The sequence below is a fragment of the Lissotriton helveticus genome, chromosome 7 (genome assembly GCF_964261635.1).
Source record: "Lissotriton helveticus chromosome 7, aLisHel1.1, whole genome shotgun sequence".
NCBI classification, from domain to species: domain Eukaryota; kingdom Metazoa; phylum Chordata; class Amphibia; order Caudata; family Salamandridae; genus Lissotriton; species Lissotriton helveticus.
The window spans coordinates 1,298,626,569-1,298,650,058 of record NC_136068.1 but is presented as its reverse complement, the minus strand read 5'-3'; the positions used below and the strand labels follow the sequence as shown (position 1 = coordinate 1,298,650,058).

At 42.6% G+C, this 23,490-nt stretch overlaps 1 protein-coding gene across 1 annotated transcript in view; it reads left to right on the top strand.

Annotated features, from left to right (window-relative positions):
- Nucleotides 1-23,490, top strand: part of LOC144770228 (peroxisomal acyl-coenzyme A oxidase 1-like) — a 274,407-nt gene that overhangs the window by 3,370 nt on the left and 247,547 nt on the right. Inside the window, exon 2 of the mRNA XM_078654563.1 lies at nt 1,042-1,201. Within this exon, the coding sequence (XP_078510689.1) occupies nt 1,042-1,201 (160 nt within the window). The remainder of the gene's footprint in view (nt 1-1,041; nt 1,202-23,490) is intronic.

Genomic DNA, 23,490 nt, shown 5'->3' with positions numbered 1-23,490 from the left:
GCTCCACCGTGACTCATGACGAGCTGGTCTCGTCATGAGCACCGCGGTGCCGCGTTCACCCCCTCCACCCCCCGCAGCATGGGAGAATTACCCACGCAGGGAAAGGGTTAAGACTCACATCTTTAACAAACACTACATCACAATCCATTAACCGTCCGCAACCCAGTTTATTCCTTTATTACTCTTTGACTTTATGCTTGTCCAGTGTTCTGCTGCTTTTGACTAGGTTTGTGCAACAGAAATACCATATACATGCATACATACATACACATACACATATAAACATACATACATGTTCAGTGTTAGCTAGCCTTTTTTTCTTATATAGCTTTTATTGCACAATCTTATACCAGGCATGTAAATGTCTGGGAATTATCAGAGTTCCTTTGACCTCGCATGGCATACCTTTCCACATCCAAGTACCACCAGCAATTTCATTCTTCAAACGGTACTGAATTTATTAACAAATAAACCCATCTGTGATGCCCCCTATTTAAATCGCCCCCCTCGGATGAAGGTGCAAGTAATTGAGAAAACCCAGAGTAAGCTAAACGTGGTAAGTCTCTGCCAAATTTCAAACAGTGCCGAAAGTATTACCAAAAGAAAAATGTTTTAACAACCCCCCTTTAACTTTGCCTTTTTCCCCATTGAATCTGTATGAAACATGGAATATGTGCACTGGGTGTAATTTTCTAACTGCCTGCCACATTTGATGCAGGTTCATCTAACAGTGCTAACATTACACTGTCCTGTCACCCACTTCCCAAAAGTGTATCTTGGACTGAGACCACTCCCCTAAAGCATGTTCTATGTGTTCCGTGTTATTTACCCCCTCCCACCTAAGATGTCTCTTTGTCTGATACAAACTTCGTACACGTTATGTACCTCAGCCTCATACTTCACCTTAGTTAACCTCTAGTGTAGGGCTGCCTCAAGCCTACCCCAGAGGTTCTTCTGCCTAAAGCCTCCCCAGTGGTGTACCTTTTCCTCATGCCTATCCTATGATATACTCCCTCACCTTTCTTTCTTTTGGCCTTACAGAAAACTTTGTTCTAAAGGATCCTGATTTCCAGCATGAGGATGCCAACTTCCTGTCCCGCAGTGAGCGCTATGAGTTGGCTATCAAGAAGAGCTCTAAGATGTTCCAGAAGATGAGAGAGCATGGCATTTCTGACCCTGACGAGATATACTTGTTTGAAAGGTAACTATGGTGTGGAGCAATACCAACTGACTTCAGGCAAATGGGTACACTTGATGGAAGCAGTTCAGCTTTAAACTTTTGGAGACAAAACAGTCTGTTTAGCTATGTTCCCTATGTAGATGCCCCAAGACCATGAGAAACTGGCTCGCTTGGAAGACCACCTGACCTGTCCATGACTGTATTGGCTATTCTGAGGTTCACATCTGATATCTCTCCTGATTGTATCCCACTTCTACCAGTCTGACAAATCATTTTGTTGCCCTAGAAGCAATTTTGCCACTGCTTTGGGTTACCAAAGCAAAGGGAAATGTTTGGACAATTTCACGTCTATTTGTTATATATGTTTTGTATTTCTTAATTTATCTTTTTAATTGTTCCATGCTTGGTGTTACAAACAGTGACTTCTGTCCCTGACTGGAGTTTCTATTTGCCAGTTTTTAGGTTTCGCTTGCGCAGCGCTTGTGCTGTGCTTACGAAGTCTTATGTTATTAAAAAGAAATCGTAATAGGGGCTTAGACCCGGCTCCCCAGCCCAGCCATTACTTACCATTCACAGAATTCGCCAGTCACTCTGCTTTTCTAGCTTCTCGCTGGTCAGCAACAGCTCCTCACGTCATCAGTTTGCATTTCCGCTCGTCTTTCATTGGTTTCGGCTGTTCCTTGGAGCTTAGACCAAGTGTCCTTTCTGGTTGGCGGTCAGTGGCTTGGAGCCAGTGTCTTGCCACTGCCAGTGCATTTCCAAGGTATTTTTCCCCGTCTTTGCACTCTATGCACATGCATGTGTTCTGCTTATGTCTCTATCACCTTCCCCCTCTTGCTGTTGTTTCCCACAATCCCTTATATTTGTATACACCCTTGTATATTCCATTGTTCGCTCTATTTGTTAAATTAATTAATTTTTTGCAATTTAAGATAGCACAAACTATTGGAGCGCTTTACATGTGCACCAGTTGCATTACTAATTCCCAGGCACAGAGAGATTCATTCATTTGCCAAGAATGACAGGATTTTGAGTCTCCCGTCAAAACTCGAGCCTGGTTTCCCAGCTTCAAGATCAGCCCCTCTAGTCCCTACACCACATCATCTCCCCTCTCCATGGACACTAAACTCACCATATAAAATTGCTGACACTCCTTTGGAATACACAATTAAGAAGCATTTCAATTATGCGTTCCAAAGCAGTGCCAGCCATCTTGTACGTTGGTTTGACTGCATTTCTATAGAAGCGCTTTTTCCACTACAACCCCCCCCCGCCTCTTCTCCCTCAACTAGTTGCCCAGCTTTAAAATTATCGTGTTAAAAGGAAAAGTGACAGCGCAAGTGCCAGAATCCGATTTGCGCTTACAGAAGCTTTTTTTAACTTTTCATATTGATGCAGAAAACGATCCCCCCCAAATAATAAAGAACTTAATAGATGTACCCCCAGATGCATCAACAACCCATTTTGCGATTCCTTAACAGCGAAAAATACCGATTCGCTATTAAGGAATAGCAAAATGGAATGCATCAAGAAATCACTAAAAAAATAGCGATTTCTTAGAATTCCTTAATTGCGACTCGCAAATTGCGAGTCGCAATTAAGGAATACCTCCACATTCATTCCTATGGGCCTAGAGGCCCATAGGAATGAATGGGAAGACAATCTCAATTTGCGAATTGCAATTAGCGAATCGCAACTTGAGATTGCGATTTCAAGGGTGCAGGGGTGTCCAAAGGACACCCTGTTGCACCCCTGAAATTGATCTGTGCGCAACATGAAACTTTGAAAAATGCACTTTAGTGCATTTTTCAAAGTCTTTGCAAATTACCATGAAGTTGTACTTCATGGTAATTTGCGTGCCCTATTAGCGAATTTGCTATTTTTAAAACTTTCATGCATTGCATTTAAGGAATCTCAATTTGAGATTCCTTAAATGCAAATAATCGCAATTTAGCGATTTCTCCATTTGCGATTTTTGCATTTGGGATGATGCATCCCAAATGCAAAAATACCGGTCGCAAAGGGGCAGATTCTGAGAATCTGCCCCTTTGCGAGCGGATTTTGGTTTGATGCATCTAGCTGCTAGTTCGCTATACATTCTGCGCTCATCTGCTTGACAAACGATTTTCCCTAAATGAGTAGGAGTCAGTGTTGAGAGGAGAGGATGTGGTACAACAGGGAGAGATGCTGACTTCAGAGCTGGGGAACCAAGTTCGAGTCTCAATGTCAGCAAAACATCCTGTGATTCTGTTCAATTGCTTAATTTCCTCATACTTGCAAACAGAAAATAAATGTGTACACGGAAAGTGCTCCAATACCTTTGAGTCGGGTTTATGCTATATAAAACTGCTCCCGTGTTTTTTGATTATGACGTTTGACAGATTGGTTCTAGGATTTACTGTGACAGCCCTTCCTTCCTTCCTGTTATAAAACCAACATAATTATAGAAAGAAAGATGATATTAAGGAATGAGGAGGTCAAAGGAGAAGCGTGGCAGTGCAAGACCTTCCTGACCTACAAATTCTCCCTTCCTCCACTCTTCGCTTACCCTCTCAACCTGGCCTCACCCCCAACCCAACCCATTATCACCCGCCTCCACGCCTCTTTGGAATCTCCCCCTGACGACATTTCACTTAATCTACTCCATCTCAAGGATGAAATGCAAAGACTTATATCCATCACCACAGAGTTGTTGCTCAATCAAAGGCCGAACAGAGTCCTGAGGAATCGGATTGGTTCCCAAGTGGTCTTGCTGCCTGACCACAACCATCACACGCCTCATTTTTGATGGCAAAGCACACCTGTCCCTAATTCCCCCTCTCGACCCAGGAAACTGAGTGATTGTCTATCAGACGGTGACATCCATGCCCTCCTCCTTTCTTAGATCCCCACTAAAGATACAATCAAGGCTTGTCTGTGACAAAGCTAAACCATTCAGGCTAATCCCTATAGAAACATAGTTACAACCCTAGAAGGGAAGACAATACCAATCTCAAGTGTATCAACCTCACTCGATCTGTCACTGTTTACTCCATTACCCACCTGAAATGCATGCTCATCAATTGCAGTCATGTGCCTTATATTTAAGACCTCATCCTCACACATGAGTTTGATCTTGTTATCCATACAGAAACCTGGCTAAACGATTCAACTGCTCCTATTCTAGACTTACTAGTCCCCCTAGTCACAGCATCATCAGACTAGATAGAGCTAACCGACCCAGGGGGGAGTAGCCTGCATCTACCATAACACTGTGTGAATCATTCAGAAACCGCAGCTCCACTCACTGGCGAATATCTTTGCGTCAACATCGCTAGCAATGATAGATTCATTTGCAAACTTCACTTGATCTACCACCCTCCTGGAGACAACCTATCTTTCATTGAATAAGTCATAGAAGTCATTTCAATCAGTGCCGATCATCAAGCTACCCAGATCTTCCTTGTGGACTTCAACCTTCATTGGAATGACCTAAATGACCATGCAGTGAACACCTTTAAACCTTTCTATCAGACCTCGAATTGACCCAAATTTGTGACAGCCCTACTCACAACAAGGGAGAGACCTTAGACTTAAGAATTGCAAAAACTGACATCACACTTTAGTCTATTGTGCCTTGCAAATGGACAGACCACTAGCATACTACCTTTGTCATCAATTTGGTTGTGATCCCTAAAAGAGCTCAACTAAAGAAACCAATACAATGGAAAAGAAGTTTGCGGACCTTCAACCTTCTTTTTATTAACCTTTTATTGTTATGCAAATAGGTATAACAGCATAATCCACAGTTACCTAGCCATTGCATAATGCAACAGAAACAACTTACAGAAACAGAACAGGTGGGAGCTAGAGTCTAAGGGCCATATGTATCAAGGCAAAATGGGTTCGCAAACGCCGAAATTCGCAGAATTCGGCGTTTGCGAACCCATTTTCGCTAAATGGTGTGTATGAAACATTTTTGGTGCAAAATAAGGAATCGCTAAATTTGCCATTCCTTATTTTGCGATTGCATTTAAGGAATTGCAAATTTTGCGATTCCTTAAATGCAATGTATCAAGGAAAAAACCATTCCAAAATGCCATTAAGGAATCGCAAATTACCACCAACTTCTAGTTGGTAGTAAGTTGCGAATTCTTTTAAAAAAGCATTTTTTTTAAATCAAAAGGTGCCATGTGACGCTCATACATGCCCTTAGGGCATGTATGTGCGCCATATGCGCACACATGTCATTTTCAGGGGTGCAGCAGAGTGTTCTTGAGACACCCCTGCACCCTTGAAAATATTCACAATTTGCGAATTGCAAATTGCGATTCGCAAATTTCCCCTTCATTCCTATGGGCCAGGAGGCCCATAGAAATGAATGGGAAAGTATTCCTTAATTGCGAATTCGCAATTTGTGAATTCGCAATTAAGGAATATCAGGAAATCGCAAAAAAAATGCATTTTTCTTGATACTTACCATTTTGCGATTCTGAAATAGCGATTTCTTAGAAATCGCTATTACAGAATCGCAAAATGGTTCCTTGATACATATGGCCCTTAGTGTCCTTTGTTGTTGATTACAACCATCTTCCTGCTTACAGAGTGACAGGGGTATAGCACAACACAGTTATATGCGTATGCATTGTATCCAAAATTTATAATGTAGACAACAAGGACCCCCTGATTAGAATTAATAATTCCTCGGACAGGGAAACAAATTGGGTGTATATAACCAAAAAATAATCCTTACAAAGAGAAGGGTAATTGCAAAAAGAAGCCTGTCGATATAATTCGATACAAAATTCTATTCTTTTTAATAGATTTTCATGTTAAAAACAAACATAATATACAAGTTACATCAAATTAACACACAAAAACAATTTATACAAAATTCATAAAATATTATCATATGATGTTAAAAAAGTGGCAAAAAGTGGCAATCAATACTTTCGACGCGCGTTTCGGCGTTCTGAAAAAACGCCTTCCTCAGGAGGCACAAATATATCTGAAATACATAATTAATAAACATAAAAATACAAGCACTAACATTTACTAAAAAGAATCTATTTCAATTAACAGTAAAACATCGTATAAAATATAGTTAATACGACAGATTTACAACAATCTTTTTATGCAACACACCTTCCCTACTTGCTATAGCAAAGTGATATTTGCTAGACAAGTTACAAAGCTAATAGTTCTATATTTGAGCAGTTGTTTGGTAATCATATCAAAGTAGATAGGGACTAAATAGAGAATGACCATCCCAGGTAAAAAAATATTTGGGGCGATTGTATCTAAGGGTAAGGACCCAAGACATCCAGTCATTAAATAATGATGACCCCCATTATAAGTCCTAAAGAGTATCATAGGCAATTATGTAGTACAGGATGGACAATACTTACTTTTAAAATTTCATCACAATGGCTAGGATCCACTTCTAATTCCTTAACAACTGATAGTTCGCTGTTGCAAAGGACATGACACTAAATCACTACGGATGGAAGAGGACATACATTAGATGCCTTAGATGCCGTACTTCAGTATAAACCTATAATGCAGCTCAATCACATGATGACAAACATAGCATAGTTTGCTCACCGAAAGGATTGAATTGTTGTTTCTAATTAGTGTTAGATGGTTCTAATCGTCGCATGTAGAGACCACACGACCACGTTTGTAATTCTGAATGTGGTTTTGTTTCATAAGATATCACTTAGTATCTATATGGTAAACAGAATTTAAGCCATAATTACTTGTATATTTGTAAAAAAGATAAATGAAATGAAACGTCAAGAACGAACCACTATCAACATAATGTGTTTACCTGGATATATTCTAGACGTAACCTCCTTATTGCGATTATGAAAGAGCTCAATACTCTCGTCCTACGTCCTGGCAGACCTTGTGTCGTCTGGTTAGATTCTTTGGTTCCCCTGGACAGAAACAGATGCCCAGACTAATTGGTATTTTGATCTATAATCTTTCAGGTTATTAACTGATCATCATCTAATCTTTACGATCATTGTTCGTCACTTCTATTAAGTAAGGGCGTAACTTTATACATACGCTTACCTAAAGATAAAAACAGAAATCCGATGACATGTGGAGTTCAATTAGAACCAACACGTTCCCCTTAATCACTTGCCTCACGTCTGGTCTCTTGTATGAAACCGAAGAAGGGCCATGAAAAAAGGAAAGAGAGAAAAAATTATTCTCACATTATTGCTAAATGCATCTATTTTAATATCAAAACCTTCCCAAAAATAATTCAGGACTTCTCATTTGAAAATAAACATAACTTACACGTAGCTGTGATATGTAGCAACTGGACCAGACAGCCGAACAAAACATAATCGTGTCCGTGAGGGTTACAATCTTCGGAATCCGGGCATTAAATAACCGGTCCTTTCCCTCGCTCCGCGTGATTCTAAATTACAAAAACAAACACAACCCACAGTGTTTGTAATTAAGAACACAACGTTCGTCACGGTTCAGGCAACATAAAACGTCAGGCCAAATGGCTTGTGCGATTATCCTTACCGTCAAAGGTTATACATGAAGGGAACACGGCGCTGCAGAAGATAACTGCCGGCGTTTCTTGGCCGTTAGAAAAAGTATCACCTGGCGTGTTTCTAAAAAGGCTTTAAATACAGGCATCGGGAGGTCATGTGATTAGTCTCCTCCGAGTGCCTTAAAGCCCCAGTCCAGTTAATTTTGATACTCAGTGTGTAATGAAAGGTGCGTTTATTTTCTGAACAGAGAAGGTGGAGCGAGTAAACGGGTAAATCTATTACGTTAAAAATGGGCTTCTGTGCCTAGTAAAAGTATACTTAAATTATATAAATGAGCATTCTCTATTCTAAAGTGGCAAATAACCTCCTCGATCAATAATCTGTGCATGTCAGTTATGGCATGCTCATTATCGAATTACCCGAAGGGGCTATTAATATTTAGAAGAGACAATAATAGATATATGAAATATTCCCTATCACTAAGTCAGTGTCCACTAGGTCAACTCAAAGCAGTATGATAGACACTTGACTCAATAAAAAAATAAAAAAATTACATGAACTGGACAGTAATCTAAAACTATTACCTACTTTCGGTTCAAGCAATTAATACTGAATTTAGCCATAGGGAGAAATTGTTTACAATATTGCATTCTCCCATGGAATTTCGCTATTTAGTCCTTGTTTAAAGGTATTAAGGACAAACATCCAATAGACTTCCTTTTTCTTTCTAATGGCGCAACTACCTTTACTGTCAAGTGTCCTTATTTTCTCCAAGATGCACCATTGGAAGTCATCTGGTCTGTGATTCTTCTCAATGAAGTGCTTCACCAGTGGTGCTGTCAACTTGCCTGTCTTGACAGCTGATCTATGTTCGGTCAAGCGCACTTGAATAGACCTACATGTTTCACCGACATAGCCCAAGCCACAAGCACATAGAATGAAGTAAACTACATTTGCAGTTTTACAGATCCACATGTCGTTCGCTTTGGCCCGAAAACCATTGTGGGTAAACTCTTCTCCACCAAGGATGTTATTACAAGACTTGCATGAAGAACATTTGACAGTTCAGCGTATTGGAAGGTTGTTTGTTAGAGATCTCTGGCTCAGGCCTACACTAGTCTGGTTAGTACTAAATCTTGAATGGACAATCTTGTCCTTCAAATTTCTATTCCTCTTATGTGCAAAGAGGGGTTTCATTAACACATTTTTCGAAGTAGGGTTACAGTTAAGAATGTGCCAGTTAGCATTGATAATCTGTCTCACACGTTCATTAAGTGTGGAGTGAGTGGTCACACAGACAAGTTGATCTTTAGTGGACAGTTCCTTCGGTTTCAATAAGGCATCGCGGTCATAAAAACGCGCTCTTTTGTATGAACTTCTCACAAGCCTATGTGGGTATCCACGGTCTAAAAACTTCTTTCGCATAATTGCAGCCTGCCTGTCATAATCCATCAGGTTGGTGCAATTTCTACGGACCCTTAAGAATTGAGAAAAAGGGATACTCTCACATTGACTCTTAGGGTGAAAACTGCTAAAGTGTAGCAATGTATTGCGGGCCGTGGGCTTCACAAGCAAATCGACTTCTAACTTGTTGTTGTTCTCTCTTATTAATAGATCTAAGAATTCAACTTGATCTACACTGTATTGGGCAGTAAACTTCAGATTGTCATCAGTCAAATTGATCCACTCTAAAAACTCCAAAAGAGAGTCTTTCCCATTGGTCCAGATAAAAAAGATGTCATCTATATATCTGACCAATGGGAAATGGATTCAAAAAAGGGCGCTACTTCATTGTCAATGAATTTGTCCTCAAACGAGGATATATCGATGTTTGCTATTGATGGGGCAACCGATGCACCCATGCTCACTCCCCTTAGTTGACGATAGAGTAATTCTCCGAATTCAAAAATATTTTCGGTTAAGACAATAAACAAGCAGTTAATGAGGAATTTCTGAGGGCAGACTATGTTGTGCTTATCAATAAACCAGTCCGTTGCCTTAATAGCCTCGTCCAGGGGAATATTGCTATACAAGGACTCAATGTCCATTGTAACCAATATATCTCTATTTGTACAAATTCCAAATTCTCAACTATGTTGACCATATGACCTGTGTCCTTAACATATGATTTAATTTTCGGTATATGTGGTCTCAGATAATGGTCCACAAATTTAGACAAGGGCTCTGTTGGGGTACCGATTGTAGACACAATAGGTCTATAGGGGGGATTGTAAGTATTTTTGTGTATCTTTGGGAGACCGTAAATACACGCTGTCTTATTTTTGTTAGTATTAAAAAATTCATGTTCTTTGTTACTAATGTCCCCATTTATTAGGGCCTCATTCATCAGATGTTGGATCTTTTTCCTAATATTATTGGATGGATTAAAGTTAATCTTGAAGTAGGTGGAATTGTCGTTTTGCATTCTAATCATGTTGCGTTCATAATCGTCAGAATCAAGTACGACAATGCCTCCTCCCTTATCACATCCCTTGATAGTCAATTTGTTGTTCTCTGAAAGTCCTTTCAGAGCCAACAATTCCTCCTTTGTAAGGTTATACAAAGGTTTAGGAATAAACCGAAGCGTCCTATCAAGTTTCTGAAGGACCACCAACTCAAAAGCAGCCACTTCTGGACCCAATTGGTCTAAACCTGGACTAAAGGTAGAAGGTAATGTCAATTCTCTTTGTCTCGTTTGGTCATTGTTAGTATCCTCATGGGCCTGGAAAAACTTTTTCAGCCTAATCTTCCTGAAGAAAGCAATGATATCTTTATAGAGTTCAAAGGTGTTAACGTGTGTTTGTGGCACAAATGAAAGACCCTTAGATAACAGAGCTTCACTATGGTTATCCAATTCTGTAGATGATAAGTTAAAAATGGGAATTACATTCCCTGACCCCAATATTGTCTGTTCCGAGTTTCCCTTATAAATTGGGGCTCTTGCTGTTGATGTTGTTGCTGGTGCTGCTGATGTTGTGGCTGATGTTGTTGCTGGTTCATTTGAAAATGTCCCCTGGTCTGCCCTTGTCCCTGAAACCTCACTCTTGGACGGCCTCGACGAGGCCCTCTGTTGGATAAAAAAGGGCGCTGCTGGGGTCGGGAGCCAGCATAAAAATTAAAACCTCCATCAGGTTCATAATAATTACTATTGGAGCCTTCACCCTCAGAGTCTGATGTATCGGTGAAGTTATTGATTCTTTGTTGGGCATTCCTAGATTCATCTATATAATGATTTTGTTTGTAGAACTCTTTACCTAAATAGGGATATGCTGTTTCTTCGGTATAAAATCTTTTGTCCTTATTAAGCTTATCTGTTTTCCGTTTATTGAGGTAGCTGGTAAAGGATTCTAATTCCTTATTGTATTCCTCTATCTGCCAGGACTGCCAGGACGTAGGACGAGCTTATTGAGCTCTTTCATAATCGCAATAAGGAAGTTACGTCTAGAATATATCTAGGTAAACACATTATGTTGATAGTGTTTCGTTCTTGACGTTTCATTTCGTTTATCGTTTTTACAAATATACAAGTAATTATGGCTTAAATTCTGTTTACCATATAGATACTAAGTGATATCTTATGAAACGAAACCACATTCAGAATTACAAACGTGGTCGTGTGGTCTCTACATGCGACGATTAGAACCATCTAACACTAATTAGAAACAACAATTCGATCCTTTGGGTGAGCAAATTATGCTATGTTTGTCATCATGTGATTGAGCTGCATTATAGGTTTATACTGAAGTACGGCATCTAAGGCATCTAATGTATGTCCTCTTCCATCCGTAGTGATTTAGTGTCATGTCCTTTGCAACAGCGAACTATCAGTTGTTAAGGGATTAGAAGTGGATCCTAGCCATTGTGATAAAAGTTTAAAAGTAAGTATTGTCCATCCTGTACTACATAATTGCCTATGATACTCTTTAGGACTTATAATGGGGGTCATCATTATTTAAAGACTGGATGTCTTGGGTCCTTACCCTTAGATACAATAGCCCCAAATATTTTTTAACCTAGGATGGTCATTCTCTATTTAGTCCCTATCTACTTTCATATGATTACCAAACAACTGCTCAAATATAGAACTATTAGCTTTGTAACTTGTCTAGCAAATATCACTTTGCTATAGCAAGTAGGGAAGGTGTGTCCAACATCGAGACACTCTCATCAATCGGTGTCGACCAATCACACAGGGTCTAGACACATTTCGTCATCGTCCTCAGGGTCACTGGAGGTGATTATTTCAACGCCGAGCAGTTCGGAGTCTTCATCTGTATGCCCCCATTTATGCTCTGACGCCCCCGCACAAGAAGAGAGGCAGAAATCTCTATCTGGGCACCTCTCTCCTAGGTGGAGGTTACCTCTGCATCACTGGCAGAAATCTGGATCAGCACAAGCACGAGGTCCTCAGGATTACTCCATCCCTCTACACAGTTCTCCACTGGCCCGGCTGGTACAAGCAGTAGATCTCTCTCCTACTACTCCATCGAGGGGTTGAGATCATATGCCTACTCCGGCTCCCTCCTCAAGAAGGAGATCTACGTCTCAGGATTATCGGAGAAGGCGCAGGTTACCGACACGTTTACCCTCTTCTACCCAATCTTCAAAGAGGGACTACTCTTAGACCCTTACAGACAGTCCACTGTTGAGGCCTCCTCATCAACTGTTCCTTCCGATAAGGAAAGCAGAGCACAGGATTTGTGGGGGAGAAAAGTCGAAGTCTGCGGCATGTCCGCCTCCATGTTGAAAGCCTGGAGCGCCTCGGCGCTATTAGGGCTTTATGATAGGTCCTTGTGGGACTCACTTCAAAGGTTTACAGAAAAAACTACCCAAAGAAGACCGCAGGGACTTTGAGGAGATATTGCAGGAAGGAAGCTTGGTGGCAAATCAAGTTATCAGCACCACAGCTGATAGTGGGACACTGTCGGCGCACTCCTATGCACACGTAATCTGTGCCAGACGGTCATCCTGGCTCCTACTAGCTGCACTAAAACCTGAAGCTCAGACACGGATCCTCAACCTCCCATTCTCAGGGTCCTCCTTGTTTGGCACTCACACAGACGAGGAGATGTTGAGGATGAAGACGGAGCTCGATACCCTGAAGGCAGTAGGGCTTGAAAGAAAAAAGGACTTTAGGCTCCGATACAGACCATACGATCGATGGCCCTCCCATCAGAGGGTTCAAACCCCTCAGTGGCAGAGGCATTAACATCAACAAAGCCAATCAAAATCCCACTACCAAAGAGGGACTACTCTGCCACCCTTAGCAGAAGGAGAGGAGCCCCTTGTCAATCTGCTGCCTCAGCAAAAACTCCATCGAAGCAATGAGTGTTTGCTTCCCCCATTGCAGTTTCCCACTCCGGTGGGGGGAAGTATAGCCAGCCATCTGGAAGAGTGGTGTGGTATCACAAAAGACCAATGGGTGATAACTAAGCTGCAGAATGGGTACTCTCCACGTTTCCGGCATCGACCTCCTACGATCCCTCCGGAAAAAACAATGTGCCACCAAATGCAGATACTGCAACAGGAAGTATCCACCATCCTGCAAAAATCAGCCATCAAGGAAGTTCTTATACCGCAGTGAAGTTGAAGGGTTTATTCAAGGTACTTCCTAGTGAAGAAGAAAGGTCGTAAATCAGAATACAGACCTATCCTGGATCTTTGTGCCCTCAACAAATCCATCAGGAAGGAGAAGTTTTGCATGTTGGCTCTCCATCAAATATATTCCCATCCCCAACAAGGGTATTGGATGTGTTTGTTGGATCTTCAGGATGCATACTTTCACGTCCCAGTCAGTCCACATCACAGAAAGTTCCTTCATTTGCTGGTGGGATCAACCTATTATCAGTTCAAAGTCCTGCCATTTGGATTGCAGTCAGCTCCCCGAGTGTTTACAAAATGCATGGAAGTAGTAGCAGCCGCTCTATAGTGCAAAGGTATCCTTGTTTATCCTTATCTCGATAACTGGCTTCTGAAAGGTCCTTCTTCCCAGACCCTGAGGAACCACTATCAGCAATGTCTAGACCTTTGCCAACAACTGTGTCCCATCGTCAACTTCGAGAAATCGACTCAGCATCCCACGCAAAGAATCCACTATCTGGGTGCAACAATAGACTCTGCAATAGGAAAAGTGTTTCCTTCAGAGGAGAGACTGTCATCTATCACTCTGAAATGCAAGCAGATTCTGCGCAACAACTTACCTTCAGTCCGTCAGGTTGCCTCTCTCCTAGGGTCGATGGTATCCTGCATTTTCTTGTCCCCAACGGCAGGCTAAGGATGCGTCCTTTACAGCAGGATCTGGAGGACTAGTGGGATCAACGAACGGCTCGATGGGACGACAGGATACATCTGTGAAAAGCAGCCAAAACACCAGTTCCTTGGTGGATGCGACAGGAAAATCTGTTGATAGGGATTCCTTTCCATCAGTCTCCTCGCTCTCAATCTTTAATCACAGATGCTCCTTCCAGGGTTGGGAAGCACACATGGGGTCCCTCCAGACTCAAGGTCGATGGTTGACAAAAGAACGATTGTACCACATCAACATGCTGGAGCTACGAGCGTTGCATCTAGCCCTCAAGGCTTCTCTCCCATCCATTCAAACCAGTTCCATTCTAGTTCAGACGGACAATATGACCACCATGACCTATCTGAACAAGCAGGGAGGGACTCGATCATGGTCTCTGTCTCTGTAAGCCCAAGCTCTCTGGCATTGGCTCCTTGCAAGGAATCTGACAATTACAGCAATACACCCACCTTGGGAGCAGAATTCACAAGCACACGCTCTCAGTCGTCACTTTGAGGACCAGCAGAACTGGGTTCTAAATGACAAAGTCGTCTAAGAAATTTTCTGAAAATGGGGTCGCCCAAGCATCGATCTTTTCGCGGACGACACAAACAAAAAATGCAGCGACTTTGCCTCAAGGTTTTATGTGCCAAGGGTAAGGAGGGAATGCCCTTTTGATCACCTTGTCAGGAGACTTTGTATACGCTTTTCCCCCCATTCTCTCATCCCGAAGGTTGTAACCAAACCCTCCCACTCCGAGGCAAGGATGATCTTGATCACTCCGGACTGACCACGACAGTGGTGGTACCCAGACCTTCTGCGTCTATCAGAATGCTCACACGAGATTGCCATGCAGACCAGACCTACTGTCCAAGATGAACGGGAGCATTCATCACCCCAACCTTCCATCACTGAACTTGGCAGCTTGGCTGCCTAGGTCCTAGGTAGCATGGCTGCCTAGGTCCTAGGTCCTCCAATATGGTCTTTTAGGTCTCCCACAGGACTGCATGACCATCTTGAAAGAAGCAAGAAGGCCTTCCACAAAACACTCTTATGCTTGTAAATGGAAGCGTTTTTCTTTGTGGTGTGTTGGAAATGATTACCATCCAATCAAGGGGCAGGAGGAAGTGATTTTACCGTACCTACTTCACTTAGCTAAGGTAGGTCTAAAATGATCTTACATAAAAGTACACCTAGCTGCCATTATGGCATACAGACGGTCTCCTTCTCAGCCTTCTTTCTTTCAACTTCTTGCAATGGTCAAAGAAGGTTTACCCTCCCATTCGACCTTCTTCGCTTCCCTGGGAGCTAAATCTGGTTCTGTCTAAACTGATGGGTCCCCCGTTTTAACCTATCCACAAAACAGCCCTCCAACACCTTACGTGGAAGGTAGCTTTTTGGTGGCAATTACCTCAGCTCGCAGGGTAAGCGAGATTCAGGCTCTCTCCTCACAAGACAAGTTGTTTTGAGATCCCACCCCTCCTTCCTTCCGAAGGTGGTGTCGAATTTCTATGTCAACCAATCCATTTCGCTGCCTACCTTTTTTCCTAATTCCTCTACTCCAGCCGAGAGGTCCCTTCACTCTTTAGACCTGAAACGGGTTTTGAAATTCAATTTGGACAGGTCTAAGGCAATTTGGAAATCTGATCAACTGTTCATTGATTACGGGTCAACCAGAACAGGGTTTTTATCCTCCAAGCGTTACATCTCCAGGTGGATAGCGTCATGTATCAAACTGGCTTATCAGTTAGCACCAAAGCCACTTTGGTCTATGCCCAAGGCTCATTCCACTAGAGGAATTCAGTTACAACAGCTTTTCTTAACAATGTACTGATTTCTGAGATCTGCAAAGCAGCCACTCGGAGATCTATACATACATTTACAAGACACTATTGTCTTGATTCAGATACCAGAACAGACACTCAAGTAGGCCAGGCCTCCTTGAAAATTTTGTTCCAAAACTGATTAAACTTGGTAATTTGTTTGGTCATTTTTTGTTCTCATTTGCCCGCAGGTGGAGGATGGGCTTGCTATTCGATTCATTGCTTATGAATATTGATGAGGATCCCCTAGAAGAGAAGGATAAGTTACTTACCTGCAATCCTAGTTCTCTTTCAGGGGTATCCTCATCAAAGTCATAAGCAACCCACCCGATCCCCAGTCAAATGAGACTTTTATTAAGCTATTTCTATGTGCACTGACCCTCGGGTGTCCGCAAAGAACAACTGACCTAACTGTCACCCCTGAGGCATGATGGGAAGCTGGGGGTCATGGCTGCCTTAAAGGCACGGTGCCAGTTTTGGTGTTTTCAATTGCTTTCATTTTCCATGCTATTAGTTTTCAATGCAGCCTATAGATTAACAATGCTTGCTCTTTTACTGATTGGATTTGAGTCTCCTCATCAAAAAGAGTTCAAGTAATGCTTGCCCTCCTGTGGTATATAAATAAATAATACCGGATCTAGGTTTGACTGGACATAGCAATAACAGATAGCTCAATAAATAAGAGTCAAGATTCGAGGTAGTAGGAGTTTGCAGGTTTAATACAGCATAAAGGACAGGAACAGGACAACCTGCACGGGAACAGGATGGCAGGGCCCTGCAGGGGGGACAGGGAATGAGCGCGCCGGGGAAAAGGAATCGGCGTCGTATTTAATAACAGTACACAAGCATATATACTAAAACAGTTGCATTACAGTGAATACAGTAGGCGGAGCAGTGGGTGTGGTCAATAGCAGTCGCGAAAGATAAGGGTGAAAGTGGGTGTAACAAGAGGCGTATACATGGACATGTGATGTAAACGTAACAGAATAAGTCATAAATGGGGCGGAAACATGGAGGGGGCTACCTAAGGAGCCGGGACCTCTAACCTGATGGTGCGCGCAAACTGACAATGATGTGTTACTAGGAGAAGCTGGGGGCTATGACTTCTGCGCTAGGAGCAGAGACTGAAGTCTGGAGAGTCAGGGCGACATGTACCTAAACCCTATCTAGTATCTAATGTTTAGAGAACATGTTGATATAAACTAAAAGTTATCGGGGTAAAGGCTAACAGACTCTAAGACTGGAGCATGCATTATTCTACATGTAGTGTGTGTTGAGGAATATTAAATGACCATTAATACAGTATTTCTCTTACATGGAGACGTAAAGGCTAGACAATGACGGAAACTATTGATGCGATTCAGTAGCTTAGGAATGCAGAGAAGGAGGGCTGGACTGATAACTAGAATCATAACATACTCTTGGCAGACTCGTAGGCAGAGCCAGGCTGAACCGGGCACTGCGAGGCAGGAAGTAAGTGAAGGGTCGAGGATACAGGTGGGGGCTGTATCGCTCCTCAGCGAGGGTTCAGGAGACAGGAGGTGAATCTGGTGTCCGGGCCCTTTTGAGGCCTAGAAACGGGGACTTTACAATGAAATAACGTGCACACTGAGAAACGTGGCAACGTAACTTTACATAGGCCTAATACTCGTAGCTTTCACGAGAACTGGAAACTAGCATACTAGAGATGGACACAACTGTAATTGCGTCTTTAATCAAACATGGGGAATACATATGCATATTAATCATGCACACATAACATAAGATGGGGGACACGTAGGGACACAGAACATGGCAAAATTTACTTTTCCACATTCCCTCCTTGTCACTACGTTTCCATCAGGAAACATCAATATTCATGATACCCTCTATCATTTCATACAGTATCATTTGTTCGTCTCAAATTTTCTTGGAACTGGATTTAGAACGGGACTTGGGGCTAGGAATACAAGAGGTAGCACAAATGCCGCAAATCGCAGGGCCACATTGTAAACAGAGGCAGCAACTGAATATGACCGCTACTGCAATACCCAGAAATGACAATACTTTCCATCCCCAGGCGGAAATTATATTCCAGAACCAACCGGACCATGTCCAGGTGCCTGGATCTTGGTGTAACATATGGGCAATTTTATGGAGTCTGGTTATAGCTGAATAAACAGACGGCGCGTTATTAGGAATGAAAATGCAGCAACTAGATCCGATGACTCTACATGCCCCGCCCCTATCGGCCAGTATGACGTCAAGGACGAGACGATTCTGGAGCACAACAATTCTCATAAAAGATTGCTCTTCGGTTAAGTTACCTAGAGCAGAAGTAGTCTCAATCACTACTGCTTCAAGGGTTCTCGTTAATCTACGTATCAGTTTACTATTCACGACAGTACCTAGATAGGGAAAGACACCTTTATTGATATCTATGTATTGTTCTAGAGCAGTTTCAGTATAATCGACAATCGGGAGGTCTCTCTTGTGTCTAGTATGTACTAGGTGGGAGTTCCTATGATAGTCAGGTGGGGCTAGAAAAACTGGTGGCAGTAGGAAGGCAATGTAACAGGTTCCCTCCCAATCGAGGGGCAGACGAACATATGCGGTCTGACCACAAACAAAATAGGAATGACGTGAAGCTTTGAAAATAGATTTCCCACTGTCACTATACTTGATAATAGTAGTACAATCACTATGTCCTACATGTATGGAACCATTCTTTCTGTCACATAATTCACCTTTGACTGGTAATACTGACATAGCAGGTAAGTCTGGAGTAGTATCAGACTGAACATTCAGGACCATGAAATTCGAAGAATAATTACCCAAATTATAAACTTCATTTTCTAGATCTAACCCTGTTCTGTGGGGAAGACCTTGCTTGTCTGGGAAACATGTACTGTTAAGAAAAGACATATCTGTTGAGGATGACGTTAACGTGGACCATGCTCCACACGAACCATTATGTGAAAATGGATAAGGAAAGAGTGGCAGAACTCCCTTCGGTGTCTGGAAAGGGGGGAGTCGACCACACACCCAACAATTAGTGGCATTGCTGGTCTGGTGTGAATAATGTAACATGCGGATAAAGGAATTATTACGCATAGCAAGACGATATGAGAGTTCATGAGGAGGTAGATCACTAAACATATGCTCTACTGTAGTATTAGAAGACTCATTTACATTAGAAACTGGAAAACACAAATAAAATGCATAACTTGTGCAGGTAATCATAAGGCTGAGATATAGCAGAAAACATAAAATAATAGTGCAACTTTTAGATTTCTCACTAGCTCTCTCTCTGTGGGGGTCTATTATATACATGTCAGAAACCGGTCTAACCGTTTCACCTAGGGGAGGACTTAGACAATCAAATTGGCTGACTTATTTTACTAGACCTTAATTTTAGCTTGTACTCCTGCTGCGGAGTTTTCTCTAACAGGGAGGAATCTGTATCATTGTCTTTTGCGGGACAGTCCTTGAGAATAGTACTTTGGCAATCCTTAAAATCCTCGGAAATGTTCTTGGAAACAGTCTTTAGTCCATAAAACTTTTTCACGTGGGACAGGTGGACCCAGCCCTTCCTGCCTTCCAGCATGACGGCAGTACGGGTGGCCAGGAGGACTTGCTTGGGCTCCTTCCAGCGGGGCTCCAGCGGACTTGAACGATCAAAATTCCGGACAAGAACCATGCATCCGGGAACGATTTCATGCGGTGCCACCTCGGTATTGTCTGGAAATGCGGCGGCAACCTGTGAACGACAAGAGTGTAGGGCAGACATCAAGGAAGCTAGGTAATCTGTCAGCATATTACTTGAAACATCTGTAATACTTCGAGGTCTAGGTGTACCCCACACATTAGGGGGGCGGCCGAATACGACCTCATACGGGGACAGACCTGATCTGGAATGTGCGACCATGCGCATATAAAACAAAGCGACTGGCAGAGCTACCAGCCAGTCCACACCTTTCTCTTTACATATTTTGGCGATGCGGATTTTCAGGGTCTGATTATGTCTCTCTACGAGACCGGCTGCTTCAGGATGGCGTACACAATGGAACTTCCACTGGTACCCTAACAAAAGGGAAATATGTTTCATGAGCTCAGATGAGAATGGCTGGCCGTTGTCAGAATATACGACCCTAGGGAGTCCATAACGGGGGAAGAATTCACGAACCAACTGCTTGGCAGTGGTCGTGGCTGTGTAATCTGGGACTGGATATGCTTCTGTCCATCTGGACAAAGCGCATACAACTACAAGGACATACTTGAAACCTCGACATCGCTCCATCTGAATATAATCCATCTGGAGGACTTCAAAAGGGTGGTCAGGGGGCTGGAATCCACCTTGTTCCACCGGGACACTTTTACCTGGATTAAACTGGCAACATATCATACAGGTACGGACTTTCTGCTTGGCTGCAGCTCGTAAATGCTTGTTGAACCAAATGTTCTGGATACTGTCTAACATAGCTTTTTCTCCTAAATGTGCTGGACTATGTGCGGTATTGATAATGACTTGAACCATAGAGTCGGGGAGAAACCATGTGGCTCTACCCTTCGTTACCCATCCCTGATCTGTCTGGACCCCTCCTTGTTCGAACCATTTCTTGATTTCATCGGGAGTAGCATGTAACTGGATATCTATGACATCTTGAGTGGGGTCCTTAACTGTCATACAGGTAGTCAGATCTGGAGTATGTGTCTGTGTTGGATTAACTGGAATGTCTGGAGTCTGTGCTGTAAGCTTGGCTGTGCGATCTGCTAGATCATTACCTTGAGAAATAGTGTCAGTAACTTTCGTATGTGCTTTGCACTTCATGATAGCAATAGATGTCGGTAAGTGTATTGCATCTAACAGAGCTTGAATAAGGAGACCATGCTGAATCTTGGTTCCATGAGAAGTCATGAAACCTCTCTCCTGCCAGAGCACTCCGAAGTCGTGTACGACTCCAAATGCGTAGCGTGAATCTGTATAAACATTAACTTTCAGGTTCTTGGCGTGTATGCAGGCTTGGGTCAGAGCAACTAGCTCTGCTGCTTGAGCAGACAGGGTGTCAATACGGTGTGTTTCTATAACTTCAGTGTCTGTAGTCACTGCATACGCGGCTACTAGTTCTCCTGTACTTGTTCTCATACATGAACCATCCACATAAAGTGTCAGGTCGGGATCTGGTAATGGAATATCTGTCAGATCTTGTCTTGGCTTAGTCATAGTGTTAACTACTTCCACACAGTCGTGTGTGGCAGGATTCGAAATAACTGACGGTAACAGTGTAGCAGGATTTAGAACGTTGCAGCGTCTGATTTCTATGTGTGGCTGGAACAGTGTCAATTCATAACCTGTTAAACGTGCAATTGTCAAGTGCTGAGTCTGTGTTCGATTTAAAAGAACTTCCACGGAGTGTGGAACTTGTACTGTCAAGGAATGTCCTAATACTATGGAATCACTTTGTCTGATAGCTAGTGCTGTGGCTGCAACTGACTTGAGGCACGCAGGCAGAGCCTGGGCTACAGGATCTAGTGTGCTTGAAAAATAAGCACAGGGCTTGTATTGACCTGCTTGATCTTGTGTAAGAACAGATAATGCTGTACCATCACGTTCTGTGACAAAAAGTGTAAAAGGCTTACTGTAGTTTGGTGTAGCTAGAACAGGAGCTTGGCATAGAGCTTTCTTTAATTCATTGAAACTAAGTGTATGTTCAGATGTCCAAGGGAGGACAGTCAATACGGCTGCCTCCTGTGTCGTTAACTGTATCAGTGGCTTGGCTAGAAATGCATACTGAGGAATCCATTGTCTGCAATAAGAAGTAAGGCCGATAAAAGCACATACCTCCTTCTGGGTCTTGGGCTGAGGAAGACTCGCTATTAACTGGATACGGTCTGGTGTCAACTGCCTACCCCTCTTGGACAGTAAGTGGCCTAAATAGATCACTTGCTGGACACAGAATTGAAGCTTCGAAGGGGACACCTTGTGCCCCATCTCGGCAAGGAAATACATGACTGTAAGGGATGCTCGCTCGCAAGCACGTTCAGAACGGGCTGTGATCAGTAGATCATCGACATACTGGAGCAGGGCAGTGTCAGTTGGCATGTGAATATTGTCTAGTTGTCTCTTAAGTGCTTGACTGTAAATACTAGGACTTTCTGTGAAACCTTGAGGAGCTCGTGTAAATTGGTAGCTCCTTCCATTTAAACAAAATCCGAAAAGAAACTGGCTATCTGGATGAATGGGGACACTGAAAAACGCGTTCTTGAGGTCTATGACTGTAAAAAATGAGGCTTCGGAATCAATGGCTGTCAATAGGGAAGAGATATCAGGGACAACTGGGTACTGGGGAATAATACATTTATTGAGTTCTCGAAGGTCAATCACTAATCGATATACTGGGGGTGCATTTGGATCAGTACGTTTCATGACTGGAATGATCGGAGAATTACATACATTGGAGTCAGTTTCTACAACTACTCCTTGAGCGATGAGCTCGTCAATAATTTTGGATAAGGCTGTTACAGCCTCAGGTGGCAATCTGTACTGTCTGATTCGTGGTAACACTACACCTGGCTTGAGAGTCACACGATGGGGTGTGATTTGCATATAACCTACATCAGTTGGACCTTGCGCCCATAGATGCTGTGGAACATTAGACAATCTTGGATCAAAATCTCGTAATACATAGTGACCCTTGAAGTCACGTAAAAACAAGCGTATTCCCTCTGGGGAGCAGCAAATAACTGCACCTAATTCTTTCAGTGTCTTAATACCTAACAAATTTTCTGGACATGACTTCGTAAGTAACAGATCAGTAGTGCGGGACAATGGACCTACTTCTAGAGTAACTGGTTTAGATATCTCGTTTACAATAGGCTTTCCTGAAAATCCAAGGGAAACATTTCTAGAGCCTGAGAGCGGAGCCCCTGGAACTTCGGCGTGACTTATAGTGGTCCTACTTGCCCCTGTATCAATCAGAAACTTTCTGTCTTTCCCTAGTACTTGACTATGAACATAGGGACCCTCTTGATCTACAGGAATCTCGATGAGAGGCAAGCCTACCTCCCTCTCTAGGCTGTTTCATGAATACTGTTGATACTCTGGATACTCTGCCTGAGCATACTGGTACATTTGCTGTGTAACATGCTGTGTTGCAGCAATAGGCTGCGGTGCTGGAACTGTCTGTGGTGCATTCTGTGGCTGAGAAGTCTGTGAAACTTGTTCTTGTCTAGGCGGACGTGGTCTTTCTTTAGTCTTACCAGTAGCTATATTATGTTTCAGAACTGCACACTCGTTTATAAAATGACCTCGCTGTTTACAATAATTGCAGGTTCCTTTAACGGGAACTGCAGGATGACTGGCTTGATTCGGACCCCTCTTTTGACTGTCTTGAGGAATAGATTGTGCAACTAGTACTTTCATTTTCGTGTCTTTCATACGTTTTCTTTCATGATCTTGCTCTTCTCTGATTCTATTCTGGTGATACTGAAGCATCTGTAACATTTGGGACGGGGTATTAGCTTGCCAGGTACTTTCGACTTTCAAAACTCGATTCTTAACTTGTGGACTTGAATTCTCGACTAATTTAGTAACAAAAAGATGAGGGTATGACTCGCTACTCGTCTTCAAGCCACTGTTTATAATAAAACATTTCTCAAATCTAGAATAAAAATCACTAGTGTCTTCGTCTTGTTTCTGTTTACAGGCTGAGATTGCATCCCAGTCTT